Below are 20,933 nucleotides of genomic sequence, written 5' to 3' on the forward strand. Positions count from 1 at the left end.
AAAACCCTCCCCAGCCCACAGCCCTTCTCCAGGGCCTGGCTGGCGCTGGCTGCTCACCATCCCTTTAAGGTAGGGGTGTTTAGGGTGGGGAATAATCCAATGTAGGGGACACAGGTAGACACTGACTTTTTACTCTGTATCTTTCATATTTTTTTTGCGTATATAATCATGTGCATATAGTGTCTTTTAAAAACAAAGAATTTATTTAAATAGTTCCCAGAGGCTGGCCCTGGCATAGTGGTTAAGTTCAATCGCTCAGCTTTGGCTGCCCCGAGTGAGTTTGCAGTTCCCATCCCAGGCACGGAGCTACACACTGCTCATCAAGCCATGCTGTTACCGTCCCACATACCAAATAGAGGAAGACTGGCACAGATGTTAGCTCAGGGCATATCTTCCTCACCAAGCAAACAAATCTCCAGAGATGCCTCAACACCTTTTCCCCGCTCCCTTGCGCTGACCCCACAAACCCCCAGCCCTTTACTCAGGACAGGCTCACCAGCTGGTCCTTCTGCAGTAAGAAGTTGAAGGCATTCTGCGCTAAGTGAGGGAGCTGTGGGGTGGTGAGCAACCCTAGAAAAAAGGTGTTTTACTGATGGGAAACAAGTTTAGAAGTATAGCGTTGGTTTCCGTCTTCGATTAAATTTGGGACACAAATATATCTATCAAGCAGTAGGTAAGGGGGAAACACGGACCCTTAAAACCTCAGAATGTTTAACTGTGAAGGAAATTTAAAGCGGAATCACTACTGCTTGAAAAGGCAACAAACGGGCACGCGCTGCATGCCGGGGTTTGTAGTCCCTTCCGGGTGGCCTACAGTGCTGTTGCGCGGGAGCGAGGCCTCTTCCGAGCGCATGCGTGCGCTGACGGCAGCAGGACTGAGTGTTCCCGGGTCGCGGCGGCTGCCCTGGTGTCCGGGAGTTGGGCATGGCGGTCCCCGCGGCGGCCATGGGGCCCTCGGCCCTGGGCCAGAGCGGTCCCGGCTCCATGGCCTCCTGGTGCTCAGTGACCAGCGGCCCGACGCGCTACGTGCTTGGGATGCAGGAGCTGTTCCGGGGCCACAGCAAGACGCGCGAGTTCCCGGCGCACAGCGCCAAGGTGCACTCGGTGGCCTGGAGCTGCGACGGACGTCGCCTGGCCTCGGGGTCCTTCGACAAGACGGCTAGCGTCTTCTTGCTGGAGAAGGACCGGTTGGTGAGCTGCCAGGGCCCGGCCCGGGCCAGGGACAGAGGGCTGTGGTGAAGCGAGGTGTAGTGGTGAGGAGAGAATGGCGGTGAGGGGGGCGGAGCGGGTGAAAAGAAGGGAGGAGGCGAGGGGAGGGGTGAGGAGGGGGTGTGGTGCGAGGAGGAGGAGTGTGGGGTGTCGAGGGAGGGTGAACGCGCTGCGGTGGTAAGGGGTGAGGAAGCAGTGTGGTGGAGAGGGAGACAGTGATGGGAAGGGGGAGGTGGGGGTGTGTAGGGAGCACGTAGTAAGGGGGGGTGAAGATGACGGGGAGTGGAGGTGAGGACAGAGTGAGGACTGGTGGTGAGGAGGGGGGTGGGCCTGGGGTGAGGTGGGGGTGTGGGGGAGTGGTAGGAAGGAATTGTATGGTGGCGAGAAGGGCCCCTTTGAAAATGATAGGGCCTCCTGTGGGGATGAGCAAGTGGGTTGGGAACCTTGGTAGCAGAGTGAAAGTGGAAAACCAGAAAGAAGGAGGAAGGCTAGGGAGGGCAAGGAGTAAGGGCATTGATGTGGGACACAGCCTCTGCACAGTTCAGAGTGATTGAGGAGGAAGAGGGGGTGGGTATTGGGAAGAGCTTTGGGGAAGAGGCTTGGAAGGACTGGACTCTTTTTTAATTATCCAGATTTTTCTTGGTCACAAGATACCTTGGTTTGAATAAGGTTAAGTTACATACGGAAGCAGGTACATATGTGTGAAGTGACATTTGGATTCTGTTCTTTCAGGTCAAAGAAAACAATTATCGGGGACATGGGGATAGTGTGGACCAGCTTTGTTGGCATCCAAGCAATCCCGACCTCTTTGTTACTGCGTCTGGAGACAAAACCATTCGCATCTGGGATGTGAGGACGACCAAATGCATTGCCACTGTGAACACTAAAGGTGACTTCAGAGAGGGGGCAAAAGGAAGATAAGCTACTTATATTCATTCAACAAGCATTTTTCAAATATCTTTTCTGTGTGTGGTCCTGTGCTAGGTGTGGGACGTCCTGAGCTGAATAAGACAGTTTCCAGCTCCAAAGACCTCATGGTTTAGTGCAGGGAAAGAGGCATATGCATTAAAAAAAATTAGCATAGTATGACATGGTCTTATAGTGGAGACGTTGATAAGGGAGATACCCAGAATGGAAACACTTGTCTGCCTGGAGGAGGCAGTGAAGGCCTCACGGAGCGAAAGTGGTCAGGGTGCAGTGGGTGATGGGGAGGGAGGCACTTCTAGGAGGAAACAGCACTTGCAAAGGCGTGGAGAACCTAGGAAACTGCTGATAGGCTAGAGTGGCTGATCTTGGACTGAATGGTCTTGATATCTGGGAGAAAATGACCTGGAAGTTGTACAGTAATTTATAGACTATTCTCCACCTGGTATTGTCTTATAAACCTTGAGGCCATTTATCGTATTCTATTGACTAAGATGTCATTGATTATAAGATGCGCCAATATTTTATATACTGTCAGGAAGGAAACTAAAGCTTCTGGATAACCGTGTATTCCTCAAATTTTGAGATATATCCTGATGCATTTTCAGATGCATCATGGATAGTGAAATGTGGAAAAATATGTATTTTAGAATTGGTAAGGCTGATGAAATTTTTAATTGATGTGTTCAGTGTGGGCCACTGGACGTGGTTGATAAGACTTGTACCTGAAGGTGGAATGATGTAGTGCTTTGCCTAAGTATACAAAAGGTGATGCGTGCATAATTTAGGTGGCACTTGGATGACCATTAGAAACTGGTTACATATATGTTTTAATGTCTACTACAAAAAAGGAACTAGCTCATAGAATTTATTGCTAAATTGAAGCTAAAATTTAAGTAAAAATTTTTTTGAGTCAATTTTAAGAAAAATCTTGAATAAAGAAAGTATGGCTGTTACGTGGAGGGGAAAAAAATTGTGAAAATGGCATGTAAATTACTGGAGTTTGCAAAATGCTGGTGTAAGAGAGAATAAGAGGCTTTAGAGTCAAATCTGAGTTTAAAATCTTGGCTCTGTTACTTCGTACCTTTGACACTGGCTCATCTCTCTTATCTTGCATCTCTTCATCTGTAAAATGAGGATAATGAAGTGTCCCTTAGAGAAATAAGTGAGGACCAAATGGGGAGATTTGTAGATGAATGTGCTGGACTCATAGTTATGATCTGCAAGTGGTAGTTCTCTCCCGTTGACCAGGACCTTAATGAATGAGCTCTGGAGATAGCTCTGGTCTGTCTAGGCTAACAAAATAAACTTCGGGAGGATTATGGGCAAACGGTATTTTCTGATTATGTCTGGGTTCCCAGGGGAGAACATTAATATCTGCTGGAGTCCCGACGGGCAGACCATTGCTGTAGGCAACAAGGATGATGTGGTGACCTTTATTGATGCCAAAACACACCGTTCCAAAGCAGAGGAGCAGTTCAAGTTTGAGGTCAATGAAATCTCCTGGAACAATGACAATAACATGTTCTTCCTGACAAATGGCAACGGTTGTATCAACATCCTCAGGTGAGGGGGGTTCTAGCTTAGGGGACTGTCATGTCTCCCACTGGGTGCTGTGGTGGATCTAGTGATGAAGCAGATGTGAGTCTATCCTGAAGGAGCCTAAAGGACAGATAGTAATAAAGAATTCTAACCTATATTAAGTATCTTTGAGCCAGGCACCTTATATTTTACTGAGTCCTCACGGAAATTCCAGGGTGTTGATGGTGTGTTTCCCATTTGGCAGATGAGGATCTGGGATTCAAAGAGGTTAAGTCACTAGTCAGCTAGTGAGTGCTAGAATTGGATGCACCTTGAATTATGGCTAATTCATACTTTTAAAGTCTCAGTTAAAATATCCCTTCCCCTCCAGGGAGGCCGTCTTCAGCACCTCCCTCCCCCAAGGTTAGAGGCAGGTTAGAAGCTTATTTTATGTACTTTCTGTTGGTGGCATTTCTCCTTCTACATTGTAACTGCATGTTTACTTGTCTGTATCTTACCTTAGACTGTACATTCCATGAGGGTAGGGACTGTATTTAACTTGTCTACTGTTGAATCCTCAGGGCCTAGCCCAGTGCCTGCTACACAAAGTAAGGATCTCAGTAAATATTTGTTTTTTCGATGAACAAAATTGTGGAATGAATATCAGGTCTGTCCACTTGTGGTCTTTCTACCATCCTAAGTGAGCAATGGGTTCTGTGATAGAGCGCCTGGGAGTTTGCTGTGGAATTTTAAGGAAAGAAACATCATATTGGGGGTCGGGGATTGAGTGAGCCAGCTTCTGAGCTTGACCCTGAAAGATGAGTAGAATTTTAAGAATCACTAAAAGGGCAAAACAGGTGTGAAGGAGCATGACTTATTTGGAGAGTAGTTGGTAGGGTTGCTGGGAGTGGTGGCAGGTAAAGTATCTGAAGAGATGGCCTGAAAATGGGAAGATAAAGTTGAAATATAATTTGGGACCAGATTATAAAAGGCCTGAAATTCTATGCTGAGCAACTTGAATTTTATCCAGTAATTTTGCTAGTGTATGTCTTCGTGTTGGTTAGTCTGGGTTCATATTCCCAGATATGTGGTGTGTCCTTTCAATATGTTGTTTGAAATCTTTTTTTGTTTCAGGAAAGTTTTCTTGAATTACAGTTTTTGATATTTGTTCTGTCATCTTTGGTTTTCTTTCTCAGTGTCTCCTATTATCGTCTTAACACCTCAGTCCTCTTCCCACAGTTTGATTGCTGCCTGTCTTGTTTCTCAGCTACCCAGAGCTGAAGCCTGTGCAGTCCATCAACGCCCATCCTTCCAACTGCATCTGTATCAAGTTTGACCCCATGGGGAAGTACTTTGCCACAGGAAGTGCGGACGCTTTGGTCAGCCTCTGGGATGTGGATGAGTTAGTGTGTGTTCGGTGCTTTTCCAGGTAAGTGACTCTGCCAGCACTTTTCTTGTTGGATAAATTAGTTGTACTTCATGTGGGTGAAATTGTGCCCTCCTCTTGTTGGGTTATTCTAATGTCTGCTCTGTCTCTTCTGTATCATAGGCTGGATTGGCCTGTGAGGACCCTCAGTTTTAGCCATGATGGGAAAATGCTGGCATCGGCATCAGAAGATCATTTTATTGACATTGCTGAAGTAGAGACAGGTAACTAAAACCCTCCCTGCCTTAAGGAGAATCTTCTGTCTTTCACCTCTGGCCATCAGGACTTCTTTTGTCATGTATTTCATCTCTGCACATTGCTAATAAACCAGTATTATCATAAATGAACTTGTCTCTTTAAGACAAATTTGTTTATTAGACTGTTATAGTCAGGTATGAGGGAGCAAAGAGGAAAGAAGGGGACAAGTCTGAAAGAAAGTGATTTAGGAAAATGTTTTACATTTTATTAACTCTTAATTCTTCTACTGTAATGAAAAATTTAAAATACAGAAAGTAGGAGGAAGAAAAGAGCATCACCTGTGGTCCCACCATCTAACTGCAACCTCTTCAAGTGTTTGTTCTGGTATATTTCTATCTTTTATCTGTATGTGAACTTAAAAAGATGTATTTTTTTTCATAATTTAAAGAATTATCAAAGTAGATGTGATTTGCTTTAAAAACAACAAAAGAACTTGAATATAGAAAAATGGGAGGAGAGTATGCATTTTACAAAAGAATTTCCTCATGTACTTTTTAATGTAGCTTTATTGTTTTGGGAAATACATGGTACTTTGGTAAAAGAATTCAAACTCTATAGAAAATGTCAAAGAAGAAAGTAAAAAACTTGAAATGCCACAATTTAAAGAGTGCCACTGTTGGTGACATTGTGGTGAGTGTTGTCTAGCCATCTGGATAGACGTGCAGCTCCTTATGTGACCCTGGTTCATGTTATGCAGGGGTACTCTCCCGCTGCTCTGGGACCCGCCCGCCTCACGGGCAGAATGTTACAGCTTCTTACATGGCGATGGCTACTGAGCTCTACTGCCGCTTGTAATGGGGTTTAGAATTCCATTGAATATGCTAAGTATATCCTTGACTATATGTCAGTACATACTTAAGTCGCCCAACTATTAGGTGGCATCTAATCTTTGCACCATTATAAATAATGCTGTGAATATCCCTTATGTATTTCATTTTACTTATGTGGTTGTCCTTTTGGGTAAACCATCGAAGTGGGATTACTGAGTCTTAAGGTGTTCACATTTTGTGAAGGACTAAACCACCTCACAGAAAGGTTATTGCAGTGTTTGCTCTTAGCAGCATGCATGCATGTGCATGTTTTTCCCAGGCTGTCTTTGTGCAAGTTTCTTTTAATTATCTACCTTACCTAATACATGTAAAATATGATTTAATTCACATATAATCTTTTAGGAATATATAAAATATGGCTGTATTATTTTTTTTAATGGTTTAGACAAATACTTTTAACATGTCGGTTTGTTGAGTTTGTTTTTCATTTTTTCTATAACCCAGGTTAAAAATTAAAAGCAAGATGATTATCAAAGTAAAGTACAATTGTATATTTACAGCATTGTTTTATGCATCGATGGGAAACAGTCTAAATTTTCGTTATGATGGACTAATTAAATAAGTGGTGACACAGTCATGTTACAGTGTGCCAAGAGAAAGACAGTTTTCTGTGCACTGATGTGGAAGCTCTGCAAGACATGGTACTGAAAGAGCAAAGCAGGTGGCCAGTCAGTGCGTGTGATGTGTTTCCATTTAGGGAAAGAAACCAATGCTAACTCGGTAGAAAAACATTTAGAAGAACTCATATCAGACTCATGAGATTGGAGGAAGACTACAATAAGGAAAAGGATAAATGTAGACTTAAATTATTAATTATTATGGAAATCACTTAAACAAAATAAAAAATTTAGTTCCTCAGTCACCATAGGCACATTTCAAGGAGTCAGTAGCCACATGTGGCTATGGGAAGTGTATTGGACATTGCAAACATAGGACCTTTCCATCACAGAAGTTTCTGTTGTGCAGTGCTGCTCTGTACCCTGTACTGTTTGAATTTTATGCAGTATGTCTTCGTAGATTAGTTGGTAAAATAAGAGTAATACATGCTCATTATAGAATATTTGGAAAATGCTAACAAATATAAAGGAGAAATTAACAGTCATACATAGGTCTGTAATTTAGAGATAACCATTGCTAACATTTAGTGTGTTTCCTTCTAGTCTTTTTTTCCTCCTATGTATCTATTTTTTGTGTTGTTGGAATCATACATTAGATACAGTTTTGTATCCTACATATTTTTAATGGGTAAATGTAAAACAAAGTGAGATTTAATTTTAATTGTATTCCTGATAGCATATATAATAGAACCGCATTTTAATACAGTCCACTTGATTTTAAGCTTTTCAGACACACTGCAAAAGTCTATTGGAACTTTGATGGTCTGGAATAGTAATGTCAGTCTCACACAGTCAGCACCTTATTTATCATTCAGAGATTAAACTTTCTAATAAGTGATCAAGATATTAAAGTTTATGAAGCCACATGGTTATTTGGGAAACATTTTAGAAGGCCTCGTCATGTCTACTCTGGTTTTCTTGAACTGTGTCTATTTCTTTATCTTTACCAATCCCATAGCAAATGACATGGAGTTAAAGGCCTAAAGAGAAACGAAAGAGGAGTAACAGACTCAAACCATTCTTTATGTCTGTAACTTAGAAATTTGCTCAGACAGATAGCTGTAGACTGCCAGATCCCAGCATCATGAAGAGTGGTTAACTGTCTCTGAAGTAGAATTACTTAAAAAAAACCTCTCTCTCTATATATATACACACAAACGTGCATATGTATATGAATGTATGTATTTTTAAACAGCTTTATTGAAATATAATTCACATACCATGTAGTTGACCAGTTTTAAGTGTATAATTCAATGTATCCTGCATTTTTAAATTGGTATCACACTGTAAATGTTTTACTACATTAATCTTAACCCTAAGGTTGAAAAAAGGTTAAGCAGGACTAAAGAAATAACAGCTTTGGGAAAATCATGTTTTATTTCAACAAGTAGAAGGAGTAAGATTTTGGGGAAAAGAAACCTATTTGCAAAGCATCATGGTTTAGCAGAAAGATCTGTGGCTTTGGAAACAGACTAATTTCATATGTTAACTGCTTCTCCCTTGAGGTGTGACTTAACTGTTAAGTTATCTGTTTCTATAAAATGGGGTTTAAAATTATTACCTGCCTTGCTGGGTTGTCATTATATTTTATTGAAATAAAGTATAGTTCATCTGATTCATAAGGGGTGCTCAACAAAGAGTAAGTCCTGTTACTGTTTTTTCAGGGAGTAAAGAATAGGGGTTCAGAGCATAGGCTTTTAAGTTAAGTTAACCTGCCTGTGTTCAGATCCTGCTTTGCCACCTACGGGCTTGTGACCTGTTTGTGCCTCAGTTTCCTCCTCCGTAAAATGGGGTAATGATTGTACTATCTCATGGGGTTATTAAGTGGATTAAACAAGTTAATATAGGTAAGTATTTAATGAGTGTGGTCTCTTATTAACATATTGATTGGTTTCTCTATGTTGATTTTTATAGGTGACAAGCTATGGGAGGTGCAGTGTGAGTCCCCAACCTTCACCGTGGCTTGGCACCCCAAGAGACCTCTGCTGGCATTTGCTTGTGATGACAAAGACGGCAAATATGACAGCAGTCGGGAAGCAGGAACTGTGAAGCTGTTTGGGCTTCCTAACGATTCCTGATAGGAGGACCTGACGTAGGGAGGAGGCCCTGGCAGCGGCTTTCTGTTGTGTAATTAGTTTGGTCTGTTCTCTTGGGGTTTGTGAGACCTAAAGTATTTGTGAATTGGTATAAATTATGAAAGTCTTTGGTCAGGTGCCCATTCCAGTTCCCTTCCCATTGTGTTAGCTGTTCCGCTTCTTCCCTCCCACATGAGGGCTTGCCAGTGCAGGTGAGGGCACTAGCACACCTTGTGCTCTGGGGACCTGCTGTCTTCCTGCTTTTGGGTGGATAGTGGACTTTGTTGGGCTTTCTTCTGCTTAAACAATACTGAGTTTGGAGGGGTGGGTGAGGAAGGGTGAGATGGGGATGGAGGTTTTTTATAATTAAAAAAGAAATATGAGCCAGGCTTGATGGCCTAGTGGTTCAGCTTTGGTGCTCTCATTGCTTTGGTGGCCCGGCTTCCATTCCCAGTTGTGGAACCACACCTCTCATCTGTCAGTAGCCATGCTGTGGCGGCAGCTCACATAGAACTGGACGGGCCTACAACAAGAATATATAACTATGCACTGGGGCTTTGGGGAGAAGAAAAAGAAAAAGAGGAAGATTGGCAACCGATGTTAGCTCACAGTGAGTCTTCCCCAGAAAAAAAACAAAAAAGAAATATATATAATTGTGAGACTTGAGCATTTAATAAAACTTTTTTAGAATAAGACTTTTAGAACTTTTAAAATTATGGTATTATCACCTGATTATATTATTACAGAGTGGTATAGTTTTGCATTTAAAAAAATCTCAAATAGAGTTTAAAGGTTGTAGTTCTATCACTTAATGTCTTAACCAAGAACTCTAAAATGCAGGGACAGAACATGAAGTGCATGGACAATAGCAATCCTTTATATGTTGTGTATGTGTTTGTATTCTTGGCCTCCTTCTTCAAAGGATTTGTAGATAAATTTATAAACACTGAGAAAAGTAGTAAAATATAAATGAGAAATACAAAATCAGGATAAGACATAAATTAGAATAGAAAGTCAAGATGGGGGAAATTAAAACAGAAATATGTAAAGAATAAGGACCTAATAGAATGATGGAACTAAAATTTTGGCAAAGTGAAGAAGGATATAGTCAGCCAATTCTTATTAAAAAGAAGAGCACGTGCCAGCTCCTCGGGGAAAGCAGAGCTTTTGTTAGCTCTTACCTCCAAAAGGAATAGCTTGCATAGGGCATTTTACCTGTGAGCAATGTCTTCATTTTCATTGTATTTTAATTTATTTCAGCATTAAAAATAAAGAAATAGATCTCAGTAAGTGATGTTTGTAGAAAATTTTGGAAAAAGCAGGTAAGCAAAAAGAAAAATATTCCTAGCACCAAGAGATAACCACTCTTAGCATTTTTGTGTATATCCTTCTAGGAGTTTTCCTATGCTCATATTTATAGATAAAAACATGTTTATCTATATAAAAATCTTGAAGGCTAGACAAATCAAGTATGACAAGATAAAGCATGCAAGGTGCTCAGCACCATATTGGGCAGTATTATAAATACTCACTAAGTCTTAATAGATGTTTTTAGTTGTTGGACATTCCCTATGTGTCTGGTACTGTAATGAGCAGTTTTCATCAGCTAACTCAATTTTTGCCACAGCCTTCTGAGGCTGGGTTTTATCACCATCTTACTACCTCAGGGAGTTTAAGTAACAGTGTTACTCATTAAGTGGCAGTATTCAGATCTGGGTTTGTTTAAAGGCCCATACACCTTCTATTGCAATGGTTGTTCTGTTTCTATTTGCCATTTCTGTTTTACAGATGAGCAGACCTTGGCTCTGAGCAGTTGACTCTTGGCCCAGGTTACTGCGTGATCAGGTTACTGCGTGATCGATTGAGCCCAGTCTTCAGGCTCAGTAGTGTTTCCTTCAGTTCAGTCCCCAGAACAGCCTCTGCCTCCACTTGCCCTGAAGAATGGTCTTTTCAGTTGCAAACCAACTTGCCACCTCATTATGTCAGAAGTTCAGTGTTGTTCATGTCCCTGGGAATAAACTTTGGTGCACTGTTTCTTGTTTTTGCAATTATCTGTCATTCCTGTGGTTGCTGCTGTGTTTCTTTAGCATTAGAACAGGATGTCAAGGTTTTGGTCTAGATCTTTGATATTTGATTGATTCCCTCCTCTTCCGTCCATGTGGATTTTTTCCTCTGGGTTTGTGTAAAGTAGCGATCCACGCCACCTGTCACTTAAACAAGAAGAGATTTGTTGCTTTCACCTATGGGGCTGCTTGAGCAATAGGAAAACGTAGCCATGAGGAACAAGTTCCAGCTTGTGACAAGCCTCATGGACTGTCAAGGTCTTACTGACAACATCCTCTGTGTGCCTTGGCTTCATAGTCCTAGAGGGGCTCAGAAGTCTGGTCCTTCCTGGAGAAATGACATAATTTGTGCCAGACCTGGGACCCCTATGGTTTGAGTGAGTCTCCTAGTTCAGAAAGGAAGGATGCCATTCAGAATCACACCTGGCCGTTGATTGTTCAGTCAGTCCAGGCGTATTATATAGTTACTGCTCCAGACACTAGCAAACCAGAAGTGGGTGGGGAGGTCTGCTCTGAGCTAGACTTTAGTTGGCAGAGAAAGTCTGGAATTTGTTGTGCCAATGACCCGTTGCTGTGTTGACTGGAATTACAAGTCAAACTAAGAAATAGGTAGTTAATATTATGGTATTTTTTGCTGAGATTGTGGACTCTGAGATGAAATCAGGCGAGAATGAAACCTGCCAAATGTTAAGCTTGTGTGAGGTGTGTGTGTGTGCTTTGAGCATTGTTCCCTTCACCCTAAGCTGTGTTAGGGTAAGGCTGTGCAGCAGGGGGCGAGGGGTGGGGAGAGTTCCTGAGAGAGTGTCTTGGAAAGCTAGAGCGGAGGTCCTGGCCAGAGGCAGTTAGACCAAGGAGCAGGCTAAGTCAAAAGCAGGCTATGCTTTCCACATCAGGAGACTGAGGTGTGGAGTAGCAGAAGAGGAATCAGGAAGAGGCCGATTCTGGAGGTCCCAGAGCAAAGTGTGTGTATCTGTGTGTTCCAGCTGGTTGGGGTGTGACATGTGGTCCGGCTCAGTTTAGAATGGCTGCTGGGGGGCCAGGGTGGATGGTGGCCAGCCCTCTGGCCGAAGTGATTAAGTTCATGTGCTCTTCAGTGGTTTGGGCCAGTTCGGATCCTGGATGCAGACCTGTGCACTGCTCATGAAGTCATGCTGCGGCGGCGTCCCACATAGAACAACTAGAATGACCTACAACTAGGATATACAACTATGTACTGGGGATTTGGGGAGGAAAAAACAGGAAGAGGAAGATTGGCAACAGATGTTAGCTCAGGGCCAGTCTTCCTCACCAATAACTATACTTTAACAAAGAAATGAAAAATGACCAGGAGTGGGGTGGATACAGCCTTAAGCCCTTTTCTGTTCAAAGGTATATTTTACTCCCTAAGGATTTTAGTCATAAATGGGACCATGAAATGTATGCCTTCTTGGGAAGGAAAAAAGCCCGTAGACAGAATTAAAAGATAAGCCCTATCTTTAAGGAGAGAAGTAGAGATCATATATATAGAAGTGCATTGCACACTCGGAAGTACCTATGTGTAGGTAAGATATTCTCTCCCTCTGACACTGGTGCAGTGGACATAAGGCTGGTTTCATACTTGAGCAGAACCAGATTTGAGTCCTGGCTCCAGCAATGATTGATCTAACCCACAGTTCTCATCCATAAAGTGGGGATGATGAATCCCCTTCTGCTTGGGTTGTTGGGAGAATTAACGAGATAAAGTATTTGTGAAGTGTCTAGCACAACAACTGGCACACGGGAGATGCTTAATACATCCTTTCCCTGTGAGGAGGAGCAGCTTCTAAGGAGAACAGAGGCTGGCTGCAGAGACATGTCATCAGTCTGTCAGCTGTCTTGGTTCTAAATGGCAGAGCTGAGCGAGCCCCGTTAATCATTCCAGGAGTAGGTACTGTGAAGGGAGGAGACTCATCCATCACACCCTGGGCATGGTGGGAGGTTCAGAGGAGAAATATTAGATCTGCTTTCTGCTTGTGGTCTGTTTGGGCCCATGATGGATATGTGTGCATGTGAACCAGTGGAGCTTAAGTCAGAGCTGTGCGTACCAGTGGGGGAAATAGGAGTAGGAGGAGGGTAAAGCTCTTGTTAGCTGAGGTTTCTAGAAAGGATTGGATGGAGAGGAGATGGGCTCAGTGCAAGTCTTGAGTCTAGAGGATGTGACTACAGGCCAGGGGACATGTGAGAAGGGGTGCTGCAGCTTGGAGCAAAGCCGAGGTGGTGGCAGTGTCCTGGGATGTGGAGAAGATGGTCAGGTGGAATATGAGATGGCATTGGGGAGAAAAGAGGGAGGGTGTCAGGCCCTGGGTGATGTCAGTTTGGGCTGATTGGTAGTGTGGCCTGGTGAAAGGTGGATACACTTGGGTTCAAATCCTTATTCTCCCATCACTAGTTGGGAGACTGGTCAAATTACTTCACCTTCATGAGCTGCAGTTTACTTAACTCTATCATGTCCATAATGACAGTTCAGCTTATGAGGCTTAAATGAATTGGCATATGTCAAATGCCTGGCACATCATGGATGTTCAATGAGTAGCTATTATTGTTATGCAGGTGTTAATAGGATATCTGTGTGCAAGATAAGCCCTACCTTAGGAAGCTTTCCCTGTCTCCTAAGTTTACCACATTTTGTGCAAAGAAGGGTGAGTGCAGTGGGGTGGGATTTGGAGAAAATGAATGTTTAATACTTATTTTTTAATACCCATTTATAGAGCTAAGTCCCTCTTAACATGAGGGACACTAAATGGGAAGTATTCAGCCCATGATTGCAAATCTACTAGCAGTTTACATGTTTGAAATTGTTGCTGACATGGAGCCACAAGCTGTTGAACTTCAAGTCATCCAGCATCTCAGTATCTCACCCCTTAGGAGAAGCAGGCAGAGTGTGAAAACATGCCCCCTCCCCACCCCACAACCAGCAGTGTCATAGCAACAAAGTCACAACTTGCCCTGGCTGGAATGCCATCAGGGATCTCTGGGGCCACCATGGATTGGCCAAGAACAAGTTGTTCGACCCCCATTTCCTTTTACCTTCTTGGTTAGGTTACTAGAATACAGGTCAGGCAATGGTGCAGATACAGCAAGGAATCTCAGAACATCTCGGGATGTCATTGGGGACCAACAGAGATCTGGGCTGGGCACAGGCCGATTTGTACCTGGTCATCAACTGTAGCGAGAGTGGAATTAAAGTCAACTTGGAGAAAAGTTTCTTCCCTGAAATATCACTGTGGAATTCAGATTGCAGATGATCAGGCCTGAGATTATTGAACGTTTATGATGGACTGCATCTCCAAGATGGCGGCTGAAGTGCTGTGTTCAACACATAGTAGGGGGAGGCCCTCTTGCCCTTTGTAGTAAGGGATCTTTGTTCGATCGATGCACTGTCTGAGCTTCCTCTGAGTGCTGGGCATTGTGCAAGAGAGAAGAAATATCAGACTACTATACCTCGGACCCATTTTACAGATGGAAACTGAGGTTCAGGGAGGTTAGGAACTTGCTCAGGGTCACCCAGTCAGTCAATAGTTTGAAGGCCATGTTCTTCTATTGTGTTATGCTTTACACATGGGTCCAAAATGCCAACTGTTTAGGTTCAGCGTAGATGCGGCTTACCAATCACACAGATGCAAAGGCTTGGGAGTCTTAGAAGATGGTTAACTATCAACGTTGTGATTCGTCTGGAGCTTTGTGGCAAAGTTGTCATGATGCTGATGGGCAGATACCAGAGAAGAGGTAAGGTTTGGCTTGGTAAAGTGAAGGGAAATAACAGGAGACAAGAAGATTCATTCATTCAACGAGTCACTCAGCACCCGCCCTGTGCCAGGCCTGGGCTCGGCGCTGATGGTGCAGATGTGAAGATCAGCCCATCTCTGCTCCAGGAACCTCCAGCTTGGTGTGGAGATGGCGCCAACACAGTGTGATAGCTGTTTCATAAAAGAGTGAGTCAGATTGCATCTCTCCCTTGCTGAAAACGCTGCAGTGTTTTCCTATTGAACTTTCCCCAGATCTGATCTTCCCAGACCGTGTCCTCAGCATTCAGGTCTTAATTTACCTCTTCTTTAATGTCGCCTCACTCAACCTGGTTGCATGATCTCTTCTCACTTGCTGTAAATTCACTCAGAGTACTTCTTACCATCGGAAGTTACTCATTCGTTTGTTTTGTGACCATCTCCCCAACTAGACTGCTGGTGTCTTGGGATCTTATTTGACATGTTTGTTGCTTTATCCCTGATATCTAACACTGTGCTCGGTACTACCAAGCAGGTGCTCAGTAAATGTTTATTAAATAAATGAATGGATGGGAAAGTAACAGTTTGCCAACCTGGCTGTTAACACTTGCTTTGAGGGGAGGGGATGTGGGGAGAGCGGGGGAGGGAAAGAAGCAGAGTGGTGGAAGCCGAGAAGGGTAAAGCCCTCATTTAACCCTCTCAGTGACCCAGAGAGGTGGGTGGTGTAACCCCCAGTTCACAGCGCATGAAACAGGCTCAGCGATTGCTTTCCGTCTCCTGAGACGGCTGTCAGGTGGAGGAGCAGGACCCCAATCTGTGTGCGGCTCCGAAGCCTGTCCTGTGGGTCAGTGGCTGTCCACTGGAACCACCTGACGTTCAGACCCCATCCCGGCCAGACTTCCCAGGGGTTCTAGCGTCCGGCTTGTTGAGAACCACTGCCATGGGCCCTGCTGTTTCTTCCATCTGCAGAAAGGTGAGTGGTGTCACAGAAAAGGCACAGGCGTGACGGTGAGTGTGGAGGAAGAAGGCTTCCTGAAGGAGGCGTTCAAGTTGGTCCTAGAAGAGTGGGTAGGAATTGGCCAGGCAGCCCTTGGAGGAGGTTTGAGGCAGAGGACCCGGTCTGGGAAAAGGCATGGAGACACGGGCCGTCTGGGCTGGCGAGGCCAAGGGCAGCGGTGGTGAGCAGTGGGGGGCGGCTTTCCTTTCACAATCCTTGCATCAAGGATGAGTATCCACCCGAGCTTTTGGACTCTTCTGCCTTGTCTCTCAGGGCCTAACCCATCTCTCCTCTGGGTGTGGTTACCTGAGGATCCTCTCAGGGCTTTGGTCTCTCCAAGCTCCTGTCCCACTGTTATTAGGGTCACAGAGAAGGAGGTCAAGACTAGGATTTGCCCATAAAGGCTTTTTGGTTGGAATCAGGTGGCCCTTGGCCTGGCTGCATAAACAAAGACTAGAACCTGTGTGGGAAGCCTCTGCCCGTCAGACATCAGAGTCATCAGGTGTGGGTCCGGCCCAGCTTCCTAAGCAATTTGGCTCCATCTGGCTTGGAAGCACGTGGGCTGTGGCATTAGACAGTCCCCGGCTCTTATCTTGGCCTTGGCTTGCTGCCTGTGTGAACGTAGGTGTGTCTCCTCCCCCTTCCAGCTTCAGGCTCCCCGTTCGGGGCAGTTTGGTTTTCCCACAGGTGAGGACTAAGTCTCATCCATCTCAGTACTGGGGGGAGTGTGCACAACACGGAGGGCGAAGATGCCCGATCAGTCAGGCTCTCTCCCCTGCTGCCCCTGCCTCCCTGGATTTAAGGGAGGGGTCATGGGGTGGGGCTAGGGTGGTAGATCAGGGCCCACTGTGAAGGGCCTGCTTGCGGTGCTGAGTCAGACCTGAGGCCTGCCAGCTGGGTTTTAAGGGCTTCAAGTGGTGGAGAGTTGAGTTTTAGGAAGACCACCTAGGGCAGCGTAGACACGATGATTCGGGAAGAGGCTCCCTGAAGCAGCAGGTGTAACGCAGAGCTTCTCGAGTTAGGGTGCCTCTGAATCCCCTGGAGGGCCTGTTAAAGCACATGGTGCCAGGTCCCACTGCCAGAGTGTTTAGGTTCCTACAGGGGGGCTGGAGGCCTGAGCATCTGAAGTTCTGGCAGATTCCTAGGGGCGGCTGCTGGTGGTGGTGAAGCTCTTCGGTATGTGGGCCTGGCTCAGGGTGCTGCTGAGTTTAAACTTTAGCTCTTCCGCTTGTAGCTAGCCAAGTGGCCTTGGCCAAGTCCTCTAATCTGTGACCCTCAGTTTCCTCTTCTGTAAATGGGATACTACCCAGTTCGAAAGGATGTAAGAATCCAGTGAGATACTGTTTTTAAGCTCTTGGCACAGTGCCTGCAGTCAGCATCAGTAGGTTTTATTATTTTTATTAATACCAGCGAGGAGCCTGTTGCAGAATTGCAAGGGAGAGGTCAAGGTGAGGCTGATAGGCTGGTGACGGACGGGTGGAGAGGAGGGGATCTGTTTTCTCTGAGGCTCCAAACCCTGTGATCCTTCCAGCACTTGGAACTGTTGAAACCTGCCGGCTGGCCCCTGTCTGGCCACTAGAGGGCAGTGGAGCCAAGGCTTCCCAAGGAAGGCGCCTGCCCAGAAGGTTGGGGCTGGTCTGTGCATTCAGCCTTTAGTCCTGTTCTGAAGCCTAATTGTGTATTTGCATTGCGCTGTTCCCTCCCTCCTTACTCTATGTACTTGCTGACGTTTTTGGAAAACACTTTGCATCGCAGGGCACCTCTGAATTCTTGCTCGTCTTGTGGCCTGGGATTAGCCGTGGCTGAAGCATCCTGCTTTCTGGCAGCTGTGTTTATTTCTCAAGGGCACAGGCAGAGCAGAACATGGGGGCTTGGGCCCTGAAGCTCAGCAGAGCCTGGGATGAACCACAGTTGCTCTTCTGCCAGTTCAAAACTTGGGGCCTGTTCCATCTTGCATTCCTCCCCCGCTCCCCAGCCCTTGCCTGCACCCTTTGATCCTGTGGGTGGAGAAATAGAGGGAATTCCAAATCCTTGATCCATTTTGAAGGCTGGCTGGAAGGAAGGCTTTCTAGGGGCCTGGTAAACAGCGCTGGTTGAATCATTTCAGAGAAGTGCAGTACTCTTTCAAGGTCATAGAATGTGGTGAGGGAAGGAAAAAAACTGGAAGCACATTTATAATATTTGATGGTGTACCTTGTGCCAAGCCCTGTATGTTGATGAGTTGCTTTATTCCATAAGAATAATATGAGGTACCAATGACAGCAGCCTGCTCTTATTGATTGTGTGATATGGGCCAGGCTCTGTGCTAAGTGATTTTCACATATTTGCTCTTTTAACCCTAATAACTGCCCATGAGCTATTATTAATCCTGAAAGGACTGAGACTTAGAGAGGTTGCAGTAGGATACCCAGGGCCAAAGAGTGGTGCTGTTAGAAATTCAAACCTGTGTGTCTCACTCCAGAAGCCAAGCTCTTTCTTTCAGAAATACTGGGCACGGTCAATTCTCCTTTTAGCCCAGCTCTTTGCAGAAGTGGAGCTTACAGACATTAGGAAGGAGAAGGCCAGGTTTATGACAAAGCAGCCTATTAAGTACTCATGATCACACTGCATACTGGACTAGTTAAGAGCATGGATTTAGGACCAGATTGCCTGGGTTCAAATCCTGGCTCTGCCACTTACCATCTCAGTAGGGCAAAATCTTTGACATCTGAGTCTTAGTTTCCTCATTTAGGGATAAAATGGCCAGTAGTGATAGTAGCTACCTCACTGGTTTGCGCTGAAGGTTAAACGAGTTAATACAAGTGAAGTGCTTAGATCAGTGCCTGGCACAAAGTACAAGTGTGGTCAACATTAGCTGTTATTATCATTATTTTTAACTGTCATGCCGTATTCACCTCTGTATTCTCAGTGCCTGGCTTATACTAGTGGTTGGCAAATGTTTATTGAATGAAATGAGCCCTTGAATTCAGAAAATATTTTCTGAGCTCTGGAGGGTGCCAGGTGCTGGCTTGGTACATAAATGACTCCGTTTAGACCCTGTCCTCAGGACGTCTTATTCTGGTAGGAGGGGTCAGGCATGGGCTCTAATTACCACACAAGGCAGAAACGTTCTAACGGAGGTCCTGATGCAGGTAAGAGCACTTCTGGAGTGGGGTAGGGGCTGTGGGCCCGTTTCAGAGGGGACAGCCTTTGAATTAGGCCTTGAAAATGGTGGAGGAGAAGGAGGGGAATGGTGGGCTGGGCCAGAGAATTCAGGCTTCTTGGGCCCAGTATGTCTGCAACTTCACAAAAGACCACTGAAGCAAGCTAGATTTTTATTCATTCAACAAATATTCATCAGGCTAGTGTTGCAGTCAGGCACTGAGACACAGTGGTGGCTTTGACCCAGTCCCTGCCTCAAGTGAGCTGGGTCTAATAGGTCAACAGCCAAGGACATAAGTGGTGATAATTCAGTGAGATGAAGGGAGCGTATTGACTTGGAGCCTCTTAGGTGCATGTGAGAGACACTTGACTCGGACTGATTTAAGTAGAAAGGAAATTCACTGGCTCACATACCTGGAATATATTTAGATGTGGCTGGATCCAGGATCTCAAGATACGTCCTCAGGAAATTGTCTCTCTCCATCTCTTATCCCTGCTTTTCTCTGTGTCGGCTTCAGTCTCTGGCAGGCTGTCCCCTTGTACAGTCACAGGTGGCCCCAGCAGTTCCCATCCTCCCTATTACCAGCTCAGAAATCCCAGTAGAAAGAAGGTGCCTCTTTCTCCGTGGTTTCCTCTGGTGTCGAGGGATTGAGTCTCATTGGACATCTTTGGTCACATGCATTCCCTGTGACCAGGAGGATCATCTGTACCCGCTGCACGAGATAGAGAGAGTACAGGGCATGTCACTGCTGCCCAAATCACTTGGACTGAGGTGGTGGCGGGTGGGGTGGGTGTGATTCCCCCCCCAAAAATCAGATGAGGTCACCTGAGGAAGGCAAAATGAATGTTTTAGGTAAAATCCACAGATGTCTATCACAACTACCACATGGAAACAGAATAAGCCACCAGTTAAGAGCCCTGACTCTAGTTCTCAAGGATGGAATCCCAGTTCCAGTGTTTACAAGTTGTGTGACCATGGCTGGATCACTTCACCTGTCAGTCTGAGTCTCAATGTCCCTGTCACAATGTGGAAGTAATGGTTCAGGAATGTAGGTTTGGATCAGTGTGAAAGCACGTAGCAAAGGGATCAGGCAAGCTCCAGGAAGTGTCCCTGCCATTTGGTGTGGCATGAAGTCTGAAGTCTCCAGATTTTTACCTGACCAGTTCCAGGGCAGCTGTCCACAGACAGGCAGCCAAAGTCCCCTGGGTTCAAATCCTCAATCTGCCACTCACTGGCTACATTTTCCTCCTCCATGAAGTGAAGATCATCATTCCTGCCTCCCAGGGTTTCTGGGAGAAGTGAGGAGGTGATATATGGACAGTGCCTGGCACGTATCTGTCTGTAACTGATAGATGTGTTCTCTGTACAGTGATTACTCCAGAGCATGCCAGGAGTCCAGGTGCGACTCTGGCAGGACAGACCACGTATTCTGTGAACAAACAACCGTCCTTCTGGATAAAGGGTGCATTTGGCCAGCAGCCAAGGGCCCTGGGAAGGCTTTGTGTAGCCTGGCCCTTCCTTCCTTTCAACTTGCAGTGGGTGCAGCCTCACAGAGATTCATGTTTCACTCATAATCACCCCTCAGGCTCTACTATCAGCCTGTCTTTCATTTCCATCACAAGGCTTTCTGCCAGACAGTTTGACAGAATCTCATCTGGAGTGTGTTAACTCTTTTTTCCTCGTGGCTGGCAGAGATCTGGGATCAGCTCTGCGTTGGGACAAGTTGTAAGTGCGTGCACATTTACTCAAATGTGGCCCCTCCTCCCATCCCATGGCCTTGTCTTAGATCTGGGCAACTTCAAATCAGGGAACCAAAGAATGCTTGGAAAGGACTTTACAAGTCATTTAATTCAGCCTACCCATTTTATAGATTAAATTGAAAATGTTTGGTTAAGTTGCCCATGTTTACATAAATAACTTGAAGATACAGATAAAGCTAGAGATCGGGTCTTATGACTCCTAGTCCAAAACTTTTACCATAATAACCTGGTGTTTTAATCATTCATTCACTTTTCCGGCAACATATAGTGAACATCTATTGCTGTATTCCAGGTCCTATTTTAGGCCCTGTGAAAACAAGTTGAGTAAGAAACAATTTCTGCCCTTGAAGTGCTTATGATCTCTTCATCTA

The 20,933-nt window shown here is 45.0% G+C and overlaps 1 protein-coding gene across 1 annotated transcript; it reads left to right on the forward strand.

Annotated features, from left to right (window-relative positions):
- Window positions 1-802: 802 nt before the first annotated feature.
- THOC3 (THO complex subunit 3) lies at window positions 803-10,894 on the forward strand. Its single transcript, XM_014860031.3, has 6 exons — window positions 803-1,191; window positions 1,942-2,098; window positions 3,495-3,699; window positions 4,922-5,083; window positions 5,204-5,304; window positions 8,700-10,894. Exons 1-6 carry the CDS (start codon window positions 925-927, stop codon window positions 8,861-8,863), a joined length of 1,056 nt encoding a protein of 351 aa, XP_014715517.1. The 5' UTR covers window positions 803-924; the 3' UTR covers window positions 8,864-10,894.
- The last annotated feature ends 10,039 nt before the right edge of the window (window positions 10,895-20,933 follow it).

The sequence above is a fragment of the Equus asinus genome, chromosome 9, assembly GCF_041296235.1.
Source record: "Equus asinus isolate D_3611 breed Donkey chromosome 9, EquAss-T2T_v2, whole genome shotgun sequence".
Lineage (NCBI taxonomy): Eukaryota > Metazoa > Chordata > Mammalia > Perissodactyla > Equidae > Equus > Equus asinus.